The sequence below is a fragment of the Psammomys obesus genome, unplaced genomic scaffold (assembly GCF_907164565.1).
Source record: "Psammomys obesus unplaced genomic scaffold, mPsaObe1.curated_primary_1811, whole genome shotgun sequence".
Taxonomy (NCBI): domain Eukaryota; kingdom Metazoa; phylum Chordata; class Mammalia; order Rodentia; family Muridae; genus Psammomys; species Psammomys obesus.
In genome coordinates, this window is record NW_026596152.1 from 10,693,168 (window position 1) to 10,714,816 (window position 21,649).

At 50.7% G+C, this 21,649-nt stretch overlaps 1 protein-coding gene across 1 annotated transcript in view; it reads left to right on the forward strand.

Moving 5' to 3' along the window:
- The window catches only part of Wnt3a (Wnt family member 3A), a 41,554-nt gene that overhangs the window by 11,302 nt on the left and 8,603 nt on the right, over window positions 1-21,649 (forward strand). The window contains exon 2 of the mRNA XM_055594469.1: window positions 4,976-5,217. Within this exon, the coding sequence (XP_055450444.1) occupies window positions 4,976-5,217 (242 nt within the window). The remainder of the gene's footprint in view (window positions 1-4,975; window positions 5,218-21,649) is intronic.

Consider the following 21,649-nt stretch of genomic DNA (forward strand, 5'->3'; position numbering starts at 1 on the left):
ATAGATAGATAGATAGATAGATAGATAGATAGATAGATAGATAGATAAATCTGTATTTAACTCTGAACAGCCATCCCTCTGTATTTAAGGGCTCTGAAGGCATAGGCTTAGCCAGCTGAGAACTGAAAATGTTTGGAAAACTGGACATGGTGGCACGCGCCTTTAATCCCAGTACTTGGAAAGCAGAGGCAGGCAGGTCTCTGTGAGTTTGAGGCTAGCCTGGTCTGCAGAATGAATTTCTGGGTGTAGTTTAATCAGTAGTGTGCTTGCCACAGTTCACACCTGCAATCTCTGGAGGCAGAGGCAGGAAGATGAACATTTCAAGGTCATCTTTAGCAACTTAACAAATTGGAAGTTAGCGTAGGTTATGTGAGACGCTGTCTCAAGAAACAAATACAGGCAGACAGGCAGATCGAAAGAAGTAAACGAACTAAAAACTAGAGTGACTATCACAGCCCAACTGAAATCCAGAAGTTTAATGAACCTCCTTGACCCTGCTCTTCCTTTCTCCATCATACAACAGGCACCTCTTTCTCAGCCCTCTCTATTTCTTCCACAAGGCCTCTGTGCCTGGGCTTTCCTGATGGTCCAACTCTCAGGGAACTGAGAAATTACCCAGGCTGTGATTCAAGGTGCTTACGTGGCTCTTGGGTCCAGATAATGCTCTCTTCCACCTCCTTAAATCTATGAGAAGGAGCAGCAGAGAGCCTGCTGGAGCTGCCCACACCCTGGCCTCCTAGCTAGGGGATGTGGCGAGCAGGGACCTGCCCAGAAGAGGGGAGGCAGAGCAGGCTGACTCAGCATTCCTAGAGGAAGGGGGCTGGGAAGCAGCCATGGACCTGGGAAGTCCCCTCTCTGCCTTCCCTGGGGGCCACTCCCATCAGGGTGGGAAGGGAGCTGAGGTCTGACTACTCTATGCCAGCAGCAGCAGCTTCAGGGCTGGCTCTGTGTCTCTTCTCCTTCTTTTTTTCTTCTTCTTCTTCTTCTTCTTCTTCTTCTTCTTCTTCTTCTTCTTCTTCTTCTTCTTCTTCTTCTTCTTCCTCCTTCCTCCTTCCTCCTTCTTCCTTCTTCCTTCTTCCTTCTTCCTTTTTTTTGTGTGTGTAGCCCTGGCTGTCCTGAACTCACTCTGTAGACCAAGCTGACCTCAAACTCTCAGAGCTCCACCTGCCTCTGCCTCCCAAATGCTGGGATTAAAGGCCTGCACCACCACCTCCTGTCCCAATATCTTCTTCTTTAGCCCATCTTCCAACCCTACATCATCAGAATCCAGGATGAGTACTCACTTCTGGAATCTAATAAAGGAGACCACCCACGCCTAAGGACTGGCCACTGGCCCTGGGCAGTTCCTACTGTGAGGACAGAAATGGCCAGGTTCTCTTTTTCTGCCATTTGAGAATGACTGTGCTTTCCACTTACTCTATGTTTCCAAGTTAACTGCACTCACGGAGTATTTTTTTGTTTGTTTGTTTGTTTTAATGGATATACAGATGCTGCTTCTCTGGGAGCTGTGAATGCAGCTTAGTGGGTAGAATGATTGCCTAGCATCTATGAAACCCTACGTTTGATCCCCAGCACTGCAGAAACAAATGTGGTAGGGCACATACATGCAGGCAAAACACCCATACCATAAAAACAAACTAAAGATAAGTGTGTGTGTGTGTGTGTGTGTGTGTCTGTTTAAAGAAAGAAATTGTACTTGGGAGGCAGAGGCAGGCAGATATCTGTGAATCTGAGGCCAGCCTGGCCTACATAGTGAGTTCTAAGACAGCCAGGGGTATGTAGAGAGACCCTGTCTCAAAAAGGATAAGGAGGAGAAGGAAGGAAGGAAGGAAGGAAGGAAGGAAGGAAGGAAGGAAGGAAGGAAGAAAGGAAGGAAATAAAGAAAGAAAAGCATTACCCAGACATTGCCCAAGGAAAAACTGTGCTTTTCCACAGGTAGGAGAGTCTTGGGGTGAGTGTGGGTGTAGTGTGTGGTGGGGTCAGTGGGAGGGCTGAGGAATGGTGGAAGGAGAGCCGAAGTCCTTCTGGATCCACTATAATAGGAGGAAAGCAAGTGGCCTTGACAAGACATGTTGGGACCTCTGGTTTTAAGGTGGTCACCTCCAAGTGTCCTGATGGCAAGTCACAGCAGTGGCTTTCCTCCATGGTCTAGTCTCTTTATCTCTTCTCTGGGTACCTGGCCAGGCCCATCCTCTTTGCCATCCTTAAGGGCAAGGAGCATAGAACCCAATCCACTCCATATAGCCGCATCTCGGACCTCAAGCCAGGACCTTGGACAGTGGTTTCTTCATTCTGCCAACTGTCTGCTCACCCCATACTCAGAGGTGCCCATGTGGTCCATCTAGTGTCATCAGATGACACAGACAGCCATGGTGGTCTGCACCTAGAGAGGAGAATGCAAGTTGATTCTCACTGAAGGCAGGGAAGGTGTCATCTTTGAGCCAGACTAAGCGTGGAGGTCAGGGGCCTGGAGAGGAAAGACTCACAGCTACATAGAGTAGATGCGGTTCCCAGTCTGCACAGGGCTGGCCTTCCCATGAACATGGGGCCAATCATGGGTGGGTGTGCATGGGAGAAACCTGCCCACCCACTCCACAGGCCTTATTCATACCAAAGACAGAAAGCATGAAGGAGAAAAGAGCAGCCCCTCCCTGTGTAAGCACAGGCTGTACCGAGGGCAGGCATGTGGTAGTGTGTGACACAGCTCTCTTGAGTGTTTCAGGAGACAGGAGAGCTCAGCTTTATGGAAGACTCCCAGGATGGGTGTTCCAGGGACCCAAAAACTGTGAGTTGTGAGTGATGGTACTTAACGGGATAGTGGTATCATTTGGGGCAGCCATAGCCATGAAAAAAACTCTGTTCTTCACTCTTGACCAGTCTCCAAAGGGACCTAGCCACACCAGGTGGTGGTGACACACGTCTTTAATCCCATCACTTGGGAGGCAGAAGCAGGCAAATCTCTGTAATTTTCAGGCCATCCTGGTCTACAGAGCTAGTTCTAGCACAGCCAATGCTACACAAAGAAGCCCTGTCGAAAGCAAAACTAAAACAAACACAAAAGGACCTAGCCAGTTGTGGTATAGAAAAGCTGGCTGTGGTGATGCCTAAAATCCCAGCAGTAGGAGTCTAAGGATCATTAAGTCCCAGCCTGGACTACATAAACAGTCCCAGGCTAGCCTCAGCTACACAATGAGTCCTAATAGTACTTCTAAAAACAATGATGATAACCAGGTTTGGTGGAACTTGCCTTTAATCCCAGCACTCAGGAGGAAGAGGAGGGTAGATCTCTGAGTTTGAGGCCAATATGGTGTACAAAGAGTTCCAGTTCTGTGTAGCCATAGCTACACAGAAAAACCCTATCCAAAAAAACAAAAAAACAAAAAACAAACCAAAACCATGATGATGAATGCTTTTCTTGTATTTTTGGTTGTGAGCCTAGCCTTTCACAGCTGAGCCATCTCTCCAGCCCAATAAGAGCTTTTCTAACGTGAATGAAAACCCTGGGTTTGACACCCTCCTACCCCAGGATAGCATAAATTGTGGCGGTGCGTGCCTATAACCCCAGTGCCGGAGATGTGGAAGCAAAATGATCAACAATTCAAGGTCATCCTCAGCTACATAGTGAGTTCCAGACTTGCTTGAGCTACATATAACCTCGTCTCAATAAATAAACAAATTGATGTTGAATTTTGTACAGTCAGCTCCCTGTATGTGAGGGTCCTGCAGGCACAGGTTTAGCTGACTGGAAATTGAAAGTATTTGGAAAGAGCTGTGTGTGGTGGCACAGACCTGACATCCCAGCACTCCAAAGGGTGATCCGAGAGGACCCCCAAGGCTACATAGCGAGTACCATGTCAACCGGGGCTACAGAGGAGCCCTTGTCCCAAAGGAAGAATGAAGACAATCGATAGATATTGGGAGCCAGGCATGGTGGTTCATGCCTGTGATTCCAGCCAGAGGATCAGAGGTTCAAGGTCATCCTTGGCCACAGAGCAAGTTTGAGGGCAGTCTATGCTACATGAGACCCTGTCTTAAAAAACAACAAAAACACAAAACCAACAGGAAAAAAAAAAAAAAGGGAAAATACTTGGAAAAGTCACTGCATGTGTGCTGAATGTGTGTGGGCTTCCGGCATGAGCATTCCTTGCAGTCTAGCGTGACGCTCTTCTGTGTTAATATCATCATCTAGGTTTGGTGTGTACAGAGGGCATGCTGGCTATGTACAAAGACCACGCCATTTTATACGAAAGATCTGAATATCTGCTCTGTGTGTGTGTAAGCCAAACGTTGATGCCCTCTTCTGTAACTCTCCACTTTGATTCTGGAGACACCCAGGGTCTGTCGCTGGCTACCCTGGCTGTCTCTGTGCCCCACCTCACCCTCAGCGCTATGGTTACAGACATGGCAACCTGGCTTTCACATGGGTGCTAAGAATCCTATCTCAGGCCCCCATGCTTGCCTGGCATGCACTTTACCAACAGCCTTCTCCTTCCCATCCCCTCCTCACCCTTTTATGAGGACATTTGCTTTCATATCTTGGGGGTGATTAGCCCAAAGTAGGCAGGAATGAATTTAGCACAGATTTCACACCTTGCCTTGGATGCTGGTGTTTCCCCCTCCCCCCAACCCAACCATTCCCCTCCTCCTGAGCTGACCAGTGCCACCTGCTCTGGGATCCACTGAGACCCCTCCACAGCCATCTTCATCCTGGCTCCATGTCAGTGCCTATATCCTCCAGGGCCAGCGGAAGCCTGAGCCACAGGCTGAGGGGCCCCGGACCGCCGGAATGCCGGTCTGGTTCTTGCACACAGCAGATCATGACAGCTTGACATCTGATGTTCATCCTGGGACCATAACAACGTCCTGTCTCTAGATGTCCTTCACGGCAGAAGCAGCATCAGGCCAAGCGCGTGAGCACGGCAGAGTCTGTCTGTTTGCAGAGAGAGTCTCACTCACCTCCTTGTCTTCCCCCCAGGTCCTTGGCCGTGGGACCCCAGTACTCCTCCCTGAGCACTCAGCCGATCCTCTGTGCCAGCATCCCAGGCCTGGTACCCAAGCAACTGCGCTTCTGCAGGAACTACGTGGAGATCATGCCCAGCGTGGCTGAGGGTGTCAAGGCTGGCATCCAGGAGTGCCAGCACCAGTTCCGAGGCCGGCGTTGGAACTGCACCACTGTCAGCAACAGCCTGGCAATCTTTGGCCCTGTTCTAGACAAAGGTACCCTGGGAGGTTGGGGTCATCTCTGTATGTACATTGGAAGGCCTTCCAGGCTGATCTTCCTCCTTCCTCCTCCTAATCAGTGTTTCAGGAGGGCCTTGGAGGAACCACGGGGTGGGAGAGGCTTGGAGGGTGTTGGGGAGGTGGTTTGCCAGCCAGGAGGGCCTGTGGCTCCTGGGCTGGTTTGGAAAGAAGAGAAAGGCAGGAGGGCTGGGTGTCGGTTAGCTGCTGGCAAGGAGCAAATTATCCTAAAGTGTAGTGGTTAAGGCAGTAATTACCATGTGTTGACCTCCTGCTGCCGGGGGTCAGGCGCTGGGCTGGCTCTGTTCCTCCCTGTATCCCATCCATGTGGAGTGAGGCTGGCTCAGCACCAGTTCCAAGAGAGGGCTCTGAATGGGGCAAAGGCCTCTTTCTGTGGTTCCTGGGACCCAGGACAGAGACAGAGAGGGAGACAGAGGCAGGGGAGGCAGAATCAGAGAGACCAAGAAATAAGAAGAGAGACAAAGAGGCGGAGGAGAAACAGGGGACAGGAAGGGAGAGAACACACACCAAATGAAAGCTTTCATGCTTTGAAAGAGAAGGGAAAAATCATATAATTTGAATCACTTTAGAACGTACAACCTCAGCACACTTGGTACACCCACAGAATTGTGATACCACCACTCCTAATTCCAAAATATTTCCATCATCTCAAAAGGAAACCCCAAGCCCATTACGCGGTGCCCCTGGAAACCACTGGTTTGCCTCCTACCCCTGTGGTTTTCTTATTCTGGACATTTCCTCTCCATGTAATTATGTACTCTGTGGCCCTTTGTAGCTGGCTCCTTTCACTGAGTGTGAGCTTTGCACAGTCCTTCTGTGTTGCCACACACATCAATGCTTCATTCCTTTTGATGGCTGAACACTATTCCATTACGTGGTGTGTGTGTGTGTGTGTGTGTGTGTGTGTCTGTCTGTCTGTCTGTCTGTGTGTGTGTCTGTGCGAGTGTGCACCTTTGAATTTTATATGTAAAGGATGATGCCGTGTGTGAATTTCATTTCTTTTTCTTTTCTTGGCATATATTCATTGTGCTGGATTTTGTGAGGACACCTTCACATACATGTAGAATGTATTTCGACCTGACCAGGACATCCGTCCCCTGTGGAACCAAAGTGGAGAGGGCAGGCCAAAACTATGAGCAATGGACATCTGTGGTTCCTGAGCCACCCAGCCTCGGGTGTTTGCTGCAGAGCCAAAATACTCTCTTGACCAGCCCCTCTGGTCCTCTGTGCCTGCTAGATGCTTCCACACTTGATGGAACAGTAAATGGGGCTTTGTGAGTCTGGCTTGGAAGCATGGGCACTGGACATTGTCCTCAAGGAGAGGGAGTGGGAGCTGGGCACCTGTAGTAGTCTCCCTGTGATCTTGAAGGTGTTTAAATTATTTTTTCCAGGCAAGTCAAAGCAGGTGACAGCATGGGGCTTTGGGGTGCACAGTGTGCCTTGCCTTTTACTTCCAGCCCTCAGCCATCCACATGTCTCCACCCAGTCCCATCAGCCCCCATTCTTAAGCCAGCTTGTTCTTCTCACATCGTGCCACCAGCCCTGACCCTATAGTTCCTCTGACCCCTTTCACCCAAAATCATGACCCACCATTGATATTCTTTCCTGGTGACATCTCTCAGTTCACTTCCAGGAGTGTCGGCGTCCCTGTCTATAAAATGGGAAAGTAATTGCAGCTTGCAACTTCAGAGCTGTGAGTCAGGCTAATTATACAGTTACTCCCCACAGGAACAGCCACTACTGTATATAGGGAAAGTTAGGGTCCCCGGGGTGGTACGATTTACCAAGCATGGCTTATAGTGCGTGTGAATGTGGCCCATCCTGTGGATTCACGGGAACGTGATGTATGCATACGCAGCCATGCAAATGCTAGTGTGTACACAGCTTTCTCTGAGACTATGTACAAGCAGCACATATGGGTTTTTTGTTTTTGTTTCTGTTTTTGCTATGATAAGTGTACCTGATACAAACCACTTAAAAGGGGAAGCTTTATTTATTTCAGCTCACGGTTTCAGAGAGCTTAGCCCATGCTTGTTTAGCTCCATTGCCTCAGGAAAGGCAGTCTTGAGGTGACTGGAATGTGGTATAAAAGGTTTCTTACTGCACTGTATAACCAGAAAGCAGAGAAAGCAGCAGGAAGGAGCCAGGGATGAAAGATATCTTTCCAGGGCATGCCTCTATCATGCTTCTGCCCTCTTCCCCCAACTAGGCCCCTGTATCTCAACAACACCATGATATTATGACTCTGTCAAGTCTGCTAATTAGCTCCCAGCCCCGGACCCAGTCACCTCAACAGCCCTCCAGCAGGCCATGCTTCATCTCAAAGCAAAACAGTGTGTGTGGCTGCTGTATACATGCATGTGCCCGGGTGACTTCAGTGTGGGGTTGCACTCACATGTGAACCCGTGTGCATGCCTGTGGCTGCACAGAGTGACATCCGGGTTTGGTGCACGTGTGCATGTATATGGAATTGCACATGTGATTGCTCAGTGTGTGTGCAGAGCAGCTGCTTCTTATGCGGGTCTCCTGTGCCTCTTCATGGCCATGGTGCCCAGGCAGGAGACGTGTGTATTCATACAGGCCACTCCAAGCCCAGCCTGGGGTCCTCAGGACCTTGCCTCTCCACATAAGAAGGAAATAGAAGGGAATCTGGAAAGAAGGTGGAAGGATGTCCCACTTGAGGCCACCTCACGTCACAAAAGATGGCTGTGGTGAGTGGGTGAGGAGAAATGACCACCGTTTCCTAATACCTTGTGCTTGGAAACTGGAGTATCCTCCACAGGCTCATGTTTGGAACACTCAGTCCCCAGCTTGGGACCTGATGTTGAAGGCTGTGGAGCCCTTAGAAGCTGCGCTCTCCAGAGGGTGGCCTCTGAAGGTCCCTGCCTGCGGCCTGTGCTGCAAGGAACAAGCCTGGCTACTTTCACCCCGGAGAGAGCCTCTCCACCCTCCTGCCCTCTGTGATGGCCTGAAACTACTGGCATCCCGAGCCATGCAAGATTTCTGTTGGGTATTTTATCTCAGCAACAGTAACTAATACATGCACCCCCTACGGGTGGGAGCCTGGGAACAAGCCCGCTAACACCCCCCGTCATGCTAAGGCCCGTCTTTTTCAGTAGCCAGGAGAGAACCCGTGTGACCCATCAGCTGTGTTTTAGCACTCACAAACTTTTATATTCCCGTTGCTGTCGGATAGTTTCTCCTCGTCTCCAGCTCTTGTCATTGCTGTTTTCGCATAGCTGCCTTGGTGGGTATGAGCATCTTTTCTTGAATTTGTTGATTATATTCTTTTTTGAAAAAGAGCTAGTCAGTTCTTCTATTCGTGTTTTAATATGGTTATTTGGTTTGGGTTAGGGTCATATGTGTTTTCTTTTTAATCATAGTTTTGGTTTCTCCCTCTCTTTCCCTCTCTCTCTCTCTCTCTGTGTGGTGTGTGTGTGTGTGTGTGTGTGTGTGTGTGTGTGTGTGTGAATGTTTATGCCTCAGTGCATATGTGAAAGTCAGACGTACGAATGTGTTCTCTCTTTCCTACCATGTGGGTCCCAGGGATTGAACTCAGATCATCAGGCTTGGTGACAAGTTCCTTTACCCATGGAACCATCTGGGTTCAATTCCCAGCCCCCGCACGGAGGTTCACAGCCTCCAGTAACTCCAGTCTCGTGGAATCCTACACTCTCATCTAGCCTCCACACATGAAGACAAAACACACATACATATGAAGTTATTTTTTAGTGTGCAGCACTATGTCTGTTTACATATGGGTTTGTGCACTTGTGTGAGGGTGCCCTTGGGGGTTAGGGTTAGAAGAGGGTTAAGATCTCCCCTGAGCTGGAGTTGCAGGCGGTTGTGAAATGCCCAGTATGGGTGCTGGGCACTGGACTTGAGCAGTACATGCCGTCAACTGGTGAACTGTCTCTCCGAGCTCCTCCTGGAGTCCTTAACTTTGATGGCAGTCTCCCAACTCTTTCTTTGGCCTTTGATCTCTAAGAAAACTTTTGCTGAACCTGAGGTCACCAATGCTTCTAGACCAGGCTGACCTAAAACTCACAGAGATCACCTGCCTCTGCCTCTGCCTCTGCCTCTGCCTCTGCAATATCACACTGGCCACAAAAGCTTGCTTTTACTACATTTTCCTGAAGGAGTCTTGCAGCTTCAAGCTAGATGTGATGGTATGTGGTATGGCTTTATTCCTACTCAGGAGGCAGAAGCCTGATTGCTGTAAATCCAAGAACAGCCTGGTCTATATAGTTAGTTCAGGCCAGTCAGGGCTCACAGTGAGAACAGATATAGATAGATACAGCTATAGAGAGATATAGAGATAGATAGATAGATAGATAGATAGATAGATAGATAGATAGATAGGGATAGATAGATATAAAAAAAGAGAATATATATATTCTCTCTATATATATAGAATATATATATATATATATATATATATATATTTTTTTTTTTTTTTTTTAAAGTAAAGATTCTTATAGCTGCCAGGCACCATGGTGCATGCCTGTAATCCTAGCATTCAGGCAGGCAGAGGCAGGCAGATCTCTGTGAGTTTGAGGCCAGCCTGGTCTACAAAAGCAAAAACAAACAAAACAAAAGATTCTTACAGCTTTCCCTCTGACATTTAGGTCTGTGGTTTTGTTTTATTTTTTTAATATTTATTTTATGTGTCTGGGTGTTTGCATACATGTATGTTTATGTACCATGCGCCTGGTGCTCACAGAGGCCAGAAGAATCCCCTGAGACTATAGTTACAGGTGGCTGTTGCCATGTGGGTGCTGGAAATTAAACCAAGGTCCTCTGGGAGAGCAATCAGTGTTCTCAAATACTGCATCATCTCTCCAGCTCTTCTTTTCTTTTCCAAGACAGGGTTTCTCTGTGTAGTCTCTGTGTAGTCCTAGCTGTCCTGGAACTCATTCTGTAGATGAGGCTGGTCTTGAACTCACAGAGATCCACCTGCCTCTGCCTCCTAAGTGCTGGAATTTAAGGCATGTGTCACCGCAGCTGGGCTATAAGTTCATTCTTTACTGTGTGGAAAAGAGTATTGTTCCCCCATTGAATGGTCTTGGTTATGTGTGCATTTATGTATAAGTTGCCTGTTCTATTCCACTGGTCTTTATGTTCATCTTTATGGTAGGGCCATGCTGTTTTCATGTCTATAGCTTTGCAGTGTGTTCTTTTTTTAACTCATGCCCCCAGCTCATTATTGTTTTATTAACCTGTTTGGTATTGTGTTTGGATTGTTCGTTGCTAGGAGGCAGAAATCTGTGGGGCTGGTGTGAAGTAAAAGCTTTCGGCCCTTTACCATAGGCGGTGATAGTTGTGGGCCCATCCAGATTTTTAACTTTGTAGATTCAAGAGTAAGAAACTTTATTCACATATCAGTAGATAAAGGATATATATCTTTTAAAGGTTTCATTTATTAGCTGGGCGTGGTGACGCACACGTGTAATCCCAGCACTCTGGGAGGCAGAGGCAGGCAGGTCACTGCCTGTGTGAGGCCGGCCTGGTCTACAAAGTGAATCCAGGATAGCCAAGGCTACACGGAGAAACTCTTGTCTCAGAAAACCAAAATTAAAAATATTTCATTTATTTTTATCTTATGGGTATGGCTGTTTTGCCTGCATGTATGGCTATGCACCACATTCGTGCAGTGCCCACAGTGGCCAGAAGAGGGCGCTGTGTCCCTGGAGCTGGCTTTACAGATGGTTGTGAGCCACCGTGAAGGTGCTGGGAATACAACTTGGGGCCTCTGGAAGATCAGCCAGTGCTCTTTTTTTTCTCTTTTATTATTATAATTATTGTAGCCCCCTCCCTCATCTCCTCCCAGTCCCAACCTCCCTCCCTCTTCCTCCCTTATCCCTCTTTCCTAGTCCACTGATAGGGGAAATCCTCCCCTACTGTCTGACCCTATCCTATCAGGTCTCATCAGGACTGCCTAGATCAGATCCTCTTCCTCTATGGACTGGCTAGGTGGCCCCACCAGGTAGAAGTGATCAAGGAGCAGACAACAAGAGTTCATGTCAGAGACTGTCTCTTCTCCCTTTACTAGGGCACCCACATAGAGACTGAGCTGTCTATGGGCTACATCTGAGCAGGGGGTCTAGGTCCTCTCTATGCATGGCCTTCAGTTGATGCATCAGTCTCTGCAGTTCCCCCTGGACCTTGCTTTTTTGGCTTTGTTGGTCTCCTTGTGTGGCTCCTGTTCCCTCCAGGTCTTTCTATCTCCCCCTTCTTCGATAAGACTTCCTGCGCTATGTCCAAAGTTCAGCTGTGAGTCTCTGCATCTGCTTGTATCCTCAGCCAGGGCTCGTAACGGCCGAGCCATCTCTCTAGCCTCTAACGGGTCTCTTAAAATATGTTTGTTATTTTATTATTTTATTTGTGAGTTTGTACATGTGAGTGCACATGCACACATCTGTTCAAGCTTCTGTGCAAGGCCAAAAGGGGTCATTCATCCCCTGGGGCTGGAGCTACAGATGGTTGTGAAGTGGCAGGCAGCTGGTGAGTCCTCTGCAAGAACTGTGCACACTCTTACCTTTTGAGCCATCTTTCCAGCCCTGAGAGATGTTTGTTTTAAATAATCCATTCTTCTGATCTTTTGGAATTATGCCAAAAGTTTTATGACAATCTATCATCAAAAGATGGCACGTGCCTGTAATTCCAGCACTTGAGAGGCAGAGGCAGGCAGATCTCTGTGAGTTCAAAGCCAGCCTGGTCTACAGAGTGAGCCTAGGACAGCCAAAGCTACGCAGAGAAACCCTGTCTCAAAACAAACAAACAAACAAACAAATGAATGAAAACAAAAAGGGGGGGTTAGAAGGGACATGGTGGTATACATCTTTAATCCCAGTACTTGGGAGGCAGAAACAGGTAGAATTTCATGAGTTTGAGGCCAGCCCGGCCTGCATAGCAAGTTTCAGGCTAGCCAAGGGAGACCTTGTCTCAGGGGGGGGGAAAAAGTTTTCTAAATTCAGTCTCATTTATTTATTTATTTATTTGCTTGCTTGCTTGTTTGTTTGTTTAGAGGTATCCCCTTACTGTGTTGCCCAGGCTCTTCTTGAATGCTCCAATTCAGGCAATCCTACTGCCTCCATCTTCCAAGTCGCTGAGACTACGGGCATGGGGCCACCCACTCATCAGAGTTCCACAAGGCCCCGTAGCTAGTGGCAGTGCCCCTTTCTTGAGGCTGAGCACATTCTAGAAAGATCCAGAGATCTTCCAGAACCAGAGCCGGGCCACGAGAGGTTCTCCACTGCACACTGAGTGTGCACACTGCCTGTATGCACGAGATGAGCACTCTATGGGCAGCCCAGGACAAGATGCAGATGCCCAGGGGTATCTTGGAGGGAGAGACTGGGAGGCTGGATCATGAGGGACTTTCTCCTTTCCTCTCTTCAAGTATGCACAGGCAGTGATTCCCAGGAGCTGTCTGAGAATTCAGCAGACTGTAGCCGCTTGAATCCTAAGACTTATCCGAGGCCAACATTGTGGTGCATCTTGTTTTACAAGTCAGGAAACTGAGGCAAAAATTGGTGCTCATCAGCCTGGCTCCAAACTCTCCAGGCAGAGAGTGGTATGGTCTTGGGGAGGCCCCGGGGGTGGGGGAGGGAGGGAGAAAAAGGAACAGGGGAAGGCAGCAGGGCTCACGGGTATGATTAAACTGTTCCTGGCGTGGCAGGAGTCTGTGAGGAGAGGAGGTGCAAGGGTGGAAAAAAGAGACTGGATGTCCCTGAGGCTGGCGCCCCATCACATTCACATTTTGGGGTGAGGTTGGGGGAGCTGCAGAGTGTTGAGGGTTCCCCGAAGGAGGCTCTTGGACAAGCACACCAGGCTGTCTAGGGATAAGCAGCTGCTGCAGGTCCTGCCCTAGAAAGCAGAGAGTCATGTCAGCCTTGGCGCTGAGGGCTGCGCCTAACCCTGTCTCCACCCTCGCCTCCCAGAAGCCACCTGCAGCAGAGAGCCTAGGATGTCAGGCCTAAGGATCCCATCCACTTTCCCCTGGTGGTACAGGAGGATTTCCTGCCAGACAGCAGCCTGCAAGCACGCATGGTCCTCCCAGCCCCTCTCGGTTTGCCAGCTCCCTGAAAGCGTCCCCCCCTCCCCCCACGCCGTCCTCCCTTTCCCCCGTGTGAGCCTCCCGGGTTCTCGGTTCTCTTCTGGTGGCCAGGGGAGGAAGGAGCTCTCCATGTGCCCCCCACCCCCTGCCTGCCCGCTGGCCTCGAAGTAATCAATCTGATTGGATTAGGGTCAGGGCAACCCTAATCATGTCAAAGGTTACCCTAGTGCCCGGCCACCCCTGCTGAGGTGGCCTCTGTTGAGCAGTTTAACATCTACCAGCCAGCTGTGAGGAAGGGAGCCAGCCTCGCCCGTGCATGTACGCATGTGAGCTTGTGCAGCCACGGGCTAGACACAAGTGTGTGTGTGTTTTTTGTGCGCACGCGTGCACACGGAGTGTCTTAGGTGGGTGTGTGCGCGCGCTTGTGAGTGTGCACGCTAGTGAATATGCCTGCCTGTGTATCTGTGCATTTGCGTGGCTGTGCCTTACACACCACACCCTTAGGTGGGTGTGGGCGTGAATGTCAGGGTGTGTTTAAGTATGCTCGTGCCGGTGTGCACGCACGTTTCGCACCTGTGTATCGCCTGTGTGTGTGCATAGATGTGTTAATGGGGTTACACACAAATGTATGAATGAGTATGCTCAGATGTACACACAAGTGGGTACCCAAGTGGCTTTGTGCGTGTGTCCGTGTTCACTGCACACGTGGATGTGGACATGGATGAGCACTGAGCACGTGTGTGTGAATGGGCTCCTTGGGTATACATGGCAAGTGTGTGCCCACATCTGATGCCAGTACCATCCCTCCTGTGTCTGCCTGGCCTGAGACCCAGGATGCTGCACTGAGCCTGAGGAAGCTCCAGCCTCTGGATGCTGAGCTGGGCTCCAGAGGCCTCGGCTCTTGCACCCAAAGGTAGCAGGGAGCGACCTACCTGCCTTGGCTCAGGAAGCACTTGAAGAATCTTAAGTACGGAATGATTATGAGCAGTTTCTACATCCTTTGGGATGGGCCCTGGACATTTGGAGGCAGGCGCTCCCTGTCTTGACCTTTGGCAAGGTGAAATGGGTGGGGTGGCTGCAGGGCCAGCCTGTCCAGAGGCAGGGCTTGGGATGAAGGTCACTAAAACAGCTGGTCAGGCTAGAAGACTAGTGGGAGACACTTAGGACATGGGGGCCCAGAGTCCAGGAAGCTGGCTCTTAAACAACGTGTGGCCTTGTGTGGGGACAGCTTCTTTGGGCTGAGTGGGACAGAGCATTCAGGACATAAAGGAGCATGGCTGGAGCCTGGAGCCCACAGCAGTGGAAACCGGGGTCTCTGCCGGCCTGATGCTGGGATGGTTAGCCCAGGGGTCCTCGGAAGCTCAAGGTTCCTGGGCCCTAATGGCTTCCATGAGAGGGAAGGGCATCACCTACCCATTCTTGCAACTTTTCAGCCCTAGTGGGGGTGATCTCCACAAGCCCCTAAGGGCTCCTGGGTGAGCTGCTGGTCCAGGCAACCCTTCCTCACTGTTGAGTTCTTTATTTGGACCTTGCTGACCTGAACAGTGGCTTGCCAGCCTGACCCTCTTTCCTTGTGTTGGGTGTGATCCAACCATCCCTCGTGTGACGTACTTCCAGGCCAGCTATACTTGCAGCATATTGGGCTTCTGTTGGGCCCCTAGGACCTCTGGAGTCACAACAGGTGGGCGTTTAAGGACACCAGAGCCTCCAGGTCTGCTGAGTATAGACCCTTCGGCCTTGGTTAACCCAGGGAAGAGCTCACTCTCTCCTCTACGTGGGGTCTGAGCAGGGAAGAACAGCCTGGCCTCCTCCCCTCCCCCAGGCAAAACCCCTTCCTGATGCCTGGCCTCAGTACCGAGGCTCCTCAGAGGGTGGTCCTCCACCTCTCTGTGTGCTCAGCTTAGGGAAGGACCAGCTCCGATGGGGCGAGCCTGTGAGACAGCCGGAGCCTAGGGCTCGGGAGGGACAGAAAGGGCAGCTTTTTAGGGAAGCAGAGTCCCCAAATCCAGGTTGCGACCCCTGACCCCCTCATCCGAAAGTGTTACCATTTTACGATGTGTTGGGGGTGGGGGCTCCTCTGGCTCGGGGGGGCCTCTCCGGTATATCATTAACTCTCCGCTGTGGGAGGGGGGACCCCGGCCGATGTCCCACTGCGCTCGGCTCGGAGCACAATGTCCCTGCGAGGACGACAAGATTAAGCACAAGGGAAAAGTGAAAATGCTGTTGGCGATTCACACGCCCTTCGGGGTGTTGAATTAAAGCGTCTGAAAGAGGATTTCCCCTCGCGCCCGACGGCGCGGCGGGCAGCGCATACTTCCAGGTTGCTATGACTGGCCGGCGATCGCCTAATCACCGGCCAGGGGGAAATTCATATAAAATATCGCTGGCCATTGTGGGGCTAACGCGGCGTGACAGTGTCGCACAAAGCCGGATTCATCAGCCCCAGCAGGTCAGCCAGGCGCCCGGCCGCGCGGGCCCGGGCGGTGTCAGGGGCCGCGGCCACGGTGGGGCACCGGCGCATTCCGCTCTCAGGTGGCTCCGGGGCCTTTTGTGCCGCCGTGTGATTACCAAATGCCACTGCGACACCCCCTCCGGGCCGCCCGGCTCCTCGAGGCCAGGAAAAGGGCCTGGGGAAGGAGGGACGGTGGGCAGCCTCGGAGGGGAGGCGCCAGGGCGGGGCCTGGGCCTCGAGCTACCAGCTGGGGCTGCACGGATCCTCCCGTCTGCCCTCGGCCTGCTGTGCTTAGCTCTGGAGGGGGAAGGGGTGTCCACCCACTGAAGGTTCTGGAAGGACTTTCAGACATCAGTTTGGGAATGGGAGAGATGGTTCGCCTTTCCTCAGTGTGACGGGCCGGTGAGGCTCCCAAGTGAGGTGGCCTCCATGGCCTGCAGGCTCTGGCCAGTCTGGGCAATTATGGCTATGCCATAGTTGAGTTCTTAGGGGATTGGTCCTCTTCCTTCTTCCCACCAGTGGGCAGGGGAGTGATCTCCCAGCTGGACTCTGGAAATGAAGGGGACAGGACAAACTCAGGCCAGGCTGCCAACCGTAACCCTTCTGTGGTCTCCAGAGGGTGTAGTGTGCAATGCAGCATGGGTAAGGGTGCCCCGTTGTCTGCTGGGACTTCCTGGTTCTAGCTCTGTGCAGGGTAGCTTCAACGGGGGTAGATGATCCTAAATAAACCTATACATAATGTACAGTCCTAATCATACTCGCACCAAACCTTGGTGCACCTTAAAGGCACAGATTATCATCAACCCATTAATTGTATGCAACTTCTATACATACACACACACACACACACACACACACACACACACACACACACACACCCATGCATGCATGCATGCATGCACACACTCGATGACTTCAAAATGATCTTCCTATTTCTACCTCTCAACTGTTGGGGTTAAGAATGTACCCCGTCCAGGCTCCGTGGCACACATCTGTAATCCCAGCACTCAGGGAGGCAGAGGCAGGTGGATCTCTGTAGTTTGAGGCCCTGGTTCTTGAGAGTAGACACTTTGCATGTTACCGTTCATCTCATATCTAGTTCTGAGCCTAGTGCCTGTCTCATTATGGACGCTCATATTCTGGATAGTTGGGCGGATGGAGGGATGGATGCTAGGTAATTGTAAGAATGGAAGGTAATGGAAAGCTGAATGATAATGGACAGTGGGCGAATAATGAGTAGATGATAGGCGGATAGTAAACAGACAATTGAATGGATCGTACTTGGTGGAGGATGGATGATAAATAATGAAATAGACGGATAGGAAGAAAGGAAGCGCAGAGAACTAATACTTCACTTCAACCCAGTAAGACCACAGCAAGGCTGGTCTCTTAAGATTGTTTCTGCAGGGAGAATTTGCTCTCCACCTTCCAAGATCTGGCTGAAGTGACACAGGGCTCAGTTCCTAATCTTCCCACCCATCTCAGCCTTCCTGACGCTGGAATTACAGGCCTGAGCCATGACACCTGGCCTGGGATTTGCTTCTCTTAGATGACAACTTCTTCAGGTAGTTCCTTTTCTTCATCTTTACCTGCACCCAGTGAATAGGCAGAGTCTCAGGTCTGATGAGAGTGGGTATCTCCAGCCCCCAAAGCGTATCTCAGCTCTGCCCAGATGGCTCCCCCTAATTGGCAGTGCTTGTCTGTAAGAGTCCTGGGCCCAGTAGCCCACAGGTATCCACACTTTCCTCATTTCATGCCCAACACCCATTTGAAACAAAGCATCTGTCTACTGCCTGAACTGATTCACTTGCTGGTTTTTTGTTTTTTTGGGTTTTTTTTGGTGAGTGAGGAGGCCTTTACCTTTAGGCTGGCCACCTCTGTTGAGTTGACAGAAAATGGAAACCTCTAACAAAAAGTGTTGCTTGTGGCAGAAAACATTGCTGCGATGACTGTGGCTGGGCTGTCGTGTCCTCCCTCAGGGATCTCGGGAGAGCCCGTTGCCATTCACTCTCTGCAAAGAGGACTGCTCTGGGACAGTGATTCACTGACATTTACTCTAAAATCTGACGAGAGCAATGGATTTCCTCTCTGGGAAATCATGTTTGCTCCCAGATCCTTGAAAGTATGTGAATTCTGAGTCTGGCCCCTGACTCCTGGGTGGAAACAATCTCAATGCATTAAAATCTTTGCCATCACAGGCTGTCATCTGAACATTCTGGAGCCTTCTTTCTGGGTGTCCTAAAGACATGTTCTCAATGATGATCAGATATCTCAAGCATGGAGCAGCACCGTGGGAGTGGTATGAAATCTCAGGTCCTCTCACACACAGCCTTGTACACTGCTGTACCCATCAAAACTGTCATCTCTCATGAGGGTGAAAGCCAAGTCCAACTCAAGTCTTTGCGCCTCCATGTGCCTTGAGCTCCACTATCCTTCCCTTCTTCCCTGCCAAGATCATCCTCACTTTGCAGGAAAGACCTTAATCTGGTTTTAGCAGCTGCCTCCGAACCATTAAATGCAGACTATACATTTTTAGCAAGAAAATCTTGAAGACAATACAGTCCTTCTTGGGAGGCAGGCGGTATCTATTCACTGCCAGGAATGTAAACTCCATCCCGTGCTTAGGGCGGTGTCTGCCAGATGGGTGTGGTGGTGCACACGTGAAACCCAAGTGCTCAAGAGGGAGGCGAGGAGGATCACAAGTTCCAGGCCAGCCTGGGCTACGAAGACCCGTATCCAAGAAACAAAGGTGTGTGCCAGATCTCGCTAACGTGGAGTCGGCTGTTTCCCCTCATAATTAACTGGCCAATATCTTGAGAGGAACTGCTTAAAAACCTGTGGCTACAGCTTGCATTCAACCTTCTTTGGCCGTAATGCTCCATTCCACATTCATTTGGCCTGTGAGCTTGCAGCCTGCAGCTTCTCCTCTGGCCTGTCGGATGGAGTTTCTGAACCCAGTTGTAGAGGCTTCTGGTCTTCCCTTTCTTTCCCAGCCAGTTGAAAGCCACCTCCAGAGCCTGCCATGCCCTGACTTGATCAAGAGCCCCACCTCCTCATTTGACACTAGGGGAAACTGAGGGCTTTTCAGCTTGCTGGTGACAATGCTGAGCAAGAATGAGCTCTTGTTCACTTCAAGCCCTGCTTTGCCTTCTCAGTCTCCTGAGCGCCCTTCCCCTCAAGTGTCTACCACCTCCAGGCTGTTTGCTTGAGTCCTGATAAGCAGAGAGCCTGAAGCCCTTGTTCTGGGCAGGGCAAGGGCAAGGCCTAGAGTGCTGGCCCCCTTATCTTTTAGAGCCAAGAAAAGTGGGGGAGGGGTGTTTGGGTGACACTTGAGCTGGATAAGGTAACCCAGGGCTGCCCTGAGTCTTGGAATGTGAGGGTGCAGGCAGAGAAGTTGATTTCTGAGTGGCAGGCACCCAGGAGGTAGGTAGCTCACCCCCTGGCCCAGGCTTGGGTTCTATGCAGAAAGACAGGAGGCTAGAGCCTTAGAGGCACAAACAAGAGTGGCTTGGCCCCTTCAAAGGTGAAATAGGGGCTGGGGATGTAGCTCGGATGGTTGAGTCCTGGCCTAGCCTGGACAGACCCCCAGGTTCTATTTCCAGCACTACATAAAACGAGGTGTGTGGCACACAGTTGTAATTTTAACACCTGGTGGAGTTCAAGGTCATCCCTGGCTACACAGTAAGCTCCAGGCAAGCCTCTGCTAAAGTTCCTGCCTAAACAAAAGAAGTAGAAAAAATAAGGGCAGGGGCTTTGCTAAGCGGTGGGCAGGGAGGTACATGAGTGTCGTGGTGATGGTTTAGTCACAGCAAATGCTGCCCACTCCTATCCTGTATTAGGAGACAAAAACAGACTGGAGGGCTTTTCCAGGATGCTGGGAGCCGGGCGCCGTGGCACACGCCTGTATCCCAGCACTCTGGGAGGCAGAGGCAGGCTGGTCTCTTAGTTTGAGGCCAGTCTGGTCTACAAAGTGAGTCCAAGACAGCCAAGCCAAGGGTATGCAAAAAAAACCTTGTCTCAGAAAACAAACAAACACAAAGGATGCTGGGAAAGAACAGAGTGCCTCTTCTGGCTCCATTCAAGAACACAAAATATGGTAGAGTGTCACCCAAGGCCTGCCTCCCCTGGACTTTATGCCTCAGCCCTGGACTCCTGCCCTGACCTCTGACACCACATTACAGATATATAAGGGGCAGCCTGTGCCCTGGAATGGAAATAAACAGTGGACAAGATACAGACCCTTGGACTCCAGCAGACCGAACCCTCTTGAGGGATAGCCACAGCTGGCATTTCGGAGAGCCGGAGGACACGTGTTGGGTAGACAGTGACCAGGATCTCAGCTGCCATGCTGCAGAGCGGAACTGGTAGCTCCGAGGTAGGAGCAGCTTGGGCCCAGGGAAGAATAAAGGTTGAGTGTGGCCAGAGGCCAGTGAGAGACTGAGAAGAGGAAATCAAGGCTGGCAGTGAGAAATTTTAAATAACTTTTGGAGGGCCATATAGCACACTGGCGCCAGTGGGCACGGAGCTGGGCCTGCAGTGGGCAGCTGTGTGCACCGTCAGTGGAGGTAGCTGAATGCTGGGTGGCCGTCCAAGTGAGAGCTTCTCCATAGTTCTGGTAGGAGATGGACTCTGTGTCTGTCTTCTGACATCCAGAGTGGGCGGTTTCTAAACAGCCCAACTTCCTGTGGGAAGACGCTGGGCTCCTAGGTGGCTGGAGAAGGTGTCTCTGACAGTGCTCCCAGGTTGGGGACAGAGCAGCTGGATTCTGCAGAGGGGCCATTCAGGGCGAGGTGCAACTCCACAGACAGTGCTAAGGGCTCTGTTGGGGCCACAGCTCATGCTGTGTTCTAAGTACGAGAGTAAATGTGCGTTCTTTGATCCTGTGCGAGGATGCGCTGGGCTTTGTGGGCAAGTCTGAGCGTGTGTAGTCAGTCGCAGTTTCTCTGTCCTTGCCTATTCGGGCTTTGGGACACACAGACTCCCAAGAGTTGCCTCTTAGATAGGGCTTGTGGAAGCGCGGAAAGTGGTCACCTGCTTGTCTCCCAGGATGACAGCTCCTTGTGTGTGCAGGCAGGGTTGAAGAGACCACAGCAGAGAACACCACTTTCTGTGAAGAGTCTTATAATCCCAAGAGGTGATTAAGAGTCTCTATACTGGAGTTCAGTGACATCACCCCACCTGTAGTAGAGGGCCCCAGGCCCAGGAGACCCTCTGCAGGCCTGTGAGGCTGTCAGTCTGGGAGGGTCTCTCTCTGGCTGGGTTTGTAAACTGCTGGTCAACGTGTCAAGCTCATATCCATCATGCTCAGTACACCTGCATCTGGTGTCAGTCAGAACAGGGAGTGCCTTCTCGCAATAGGAAACTCCTGTCCTCCAGGCCGGCCTGGGTTACAGAGCGAGCTCCAGGGCAGCCAGGGCCACAAAGAAATCTTGTATGGGGAAAAAAAAGCGACTCCTACTCATCATTGGTGGGGGTACAGATTAATACAGACTTTCATTGCACCTTGACTGGTGGTGCTCAGCACCAGGCTGTGAACTTTTGGAACGCTAGTGTATTATGCAGGAATCTCCAGGAAAACAAAAGTGATAGAGTGAATCTCTACATATAGAGATTTATTAGAGTAGCTCATAGGCTGCGGGCTGGCTAGTACAACAACGGCTGTCTTCCAACAGAAGGTCCAAGAATTCAGGAGTTGTCTGGTGCATGAGGCTGGATGTCTCAGCTGGCCTTCAGTATACATTGGCATTCCAAAGAAATGGGAATCGAATACCAGTGCAGGAATGAACTTACCGGAGAGAGTGACGGGAGCAGGCCAAAAGCCAAAGCTTTCTTCCATGTCCTTGCCATAGGATTATAGGCTGCCACCACACAGTATAGCC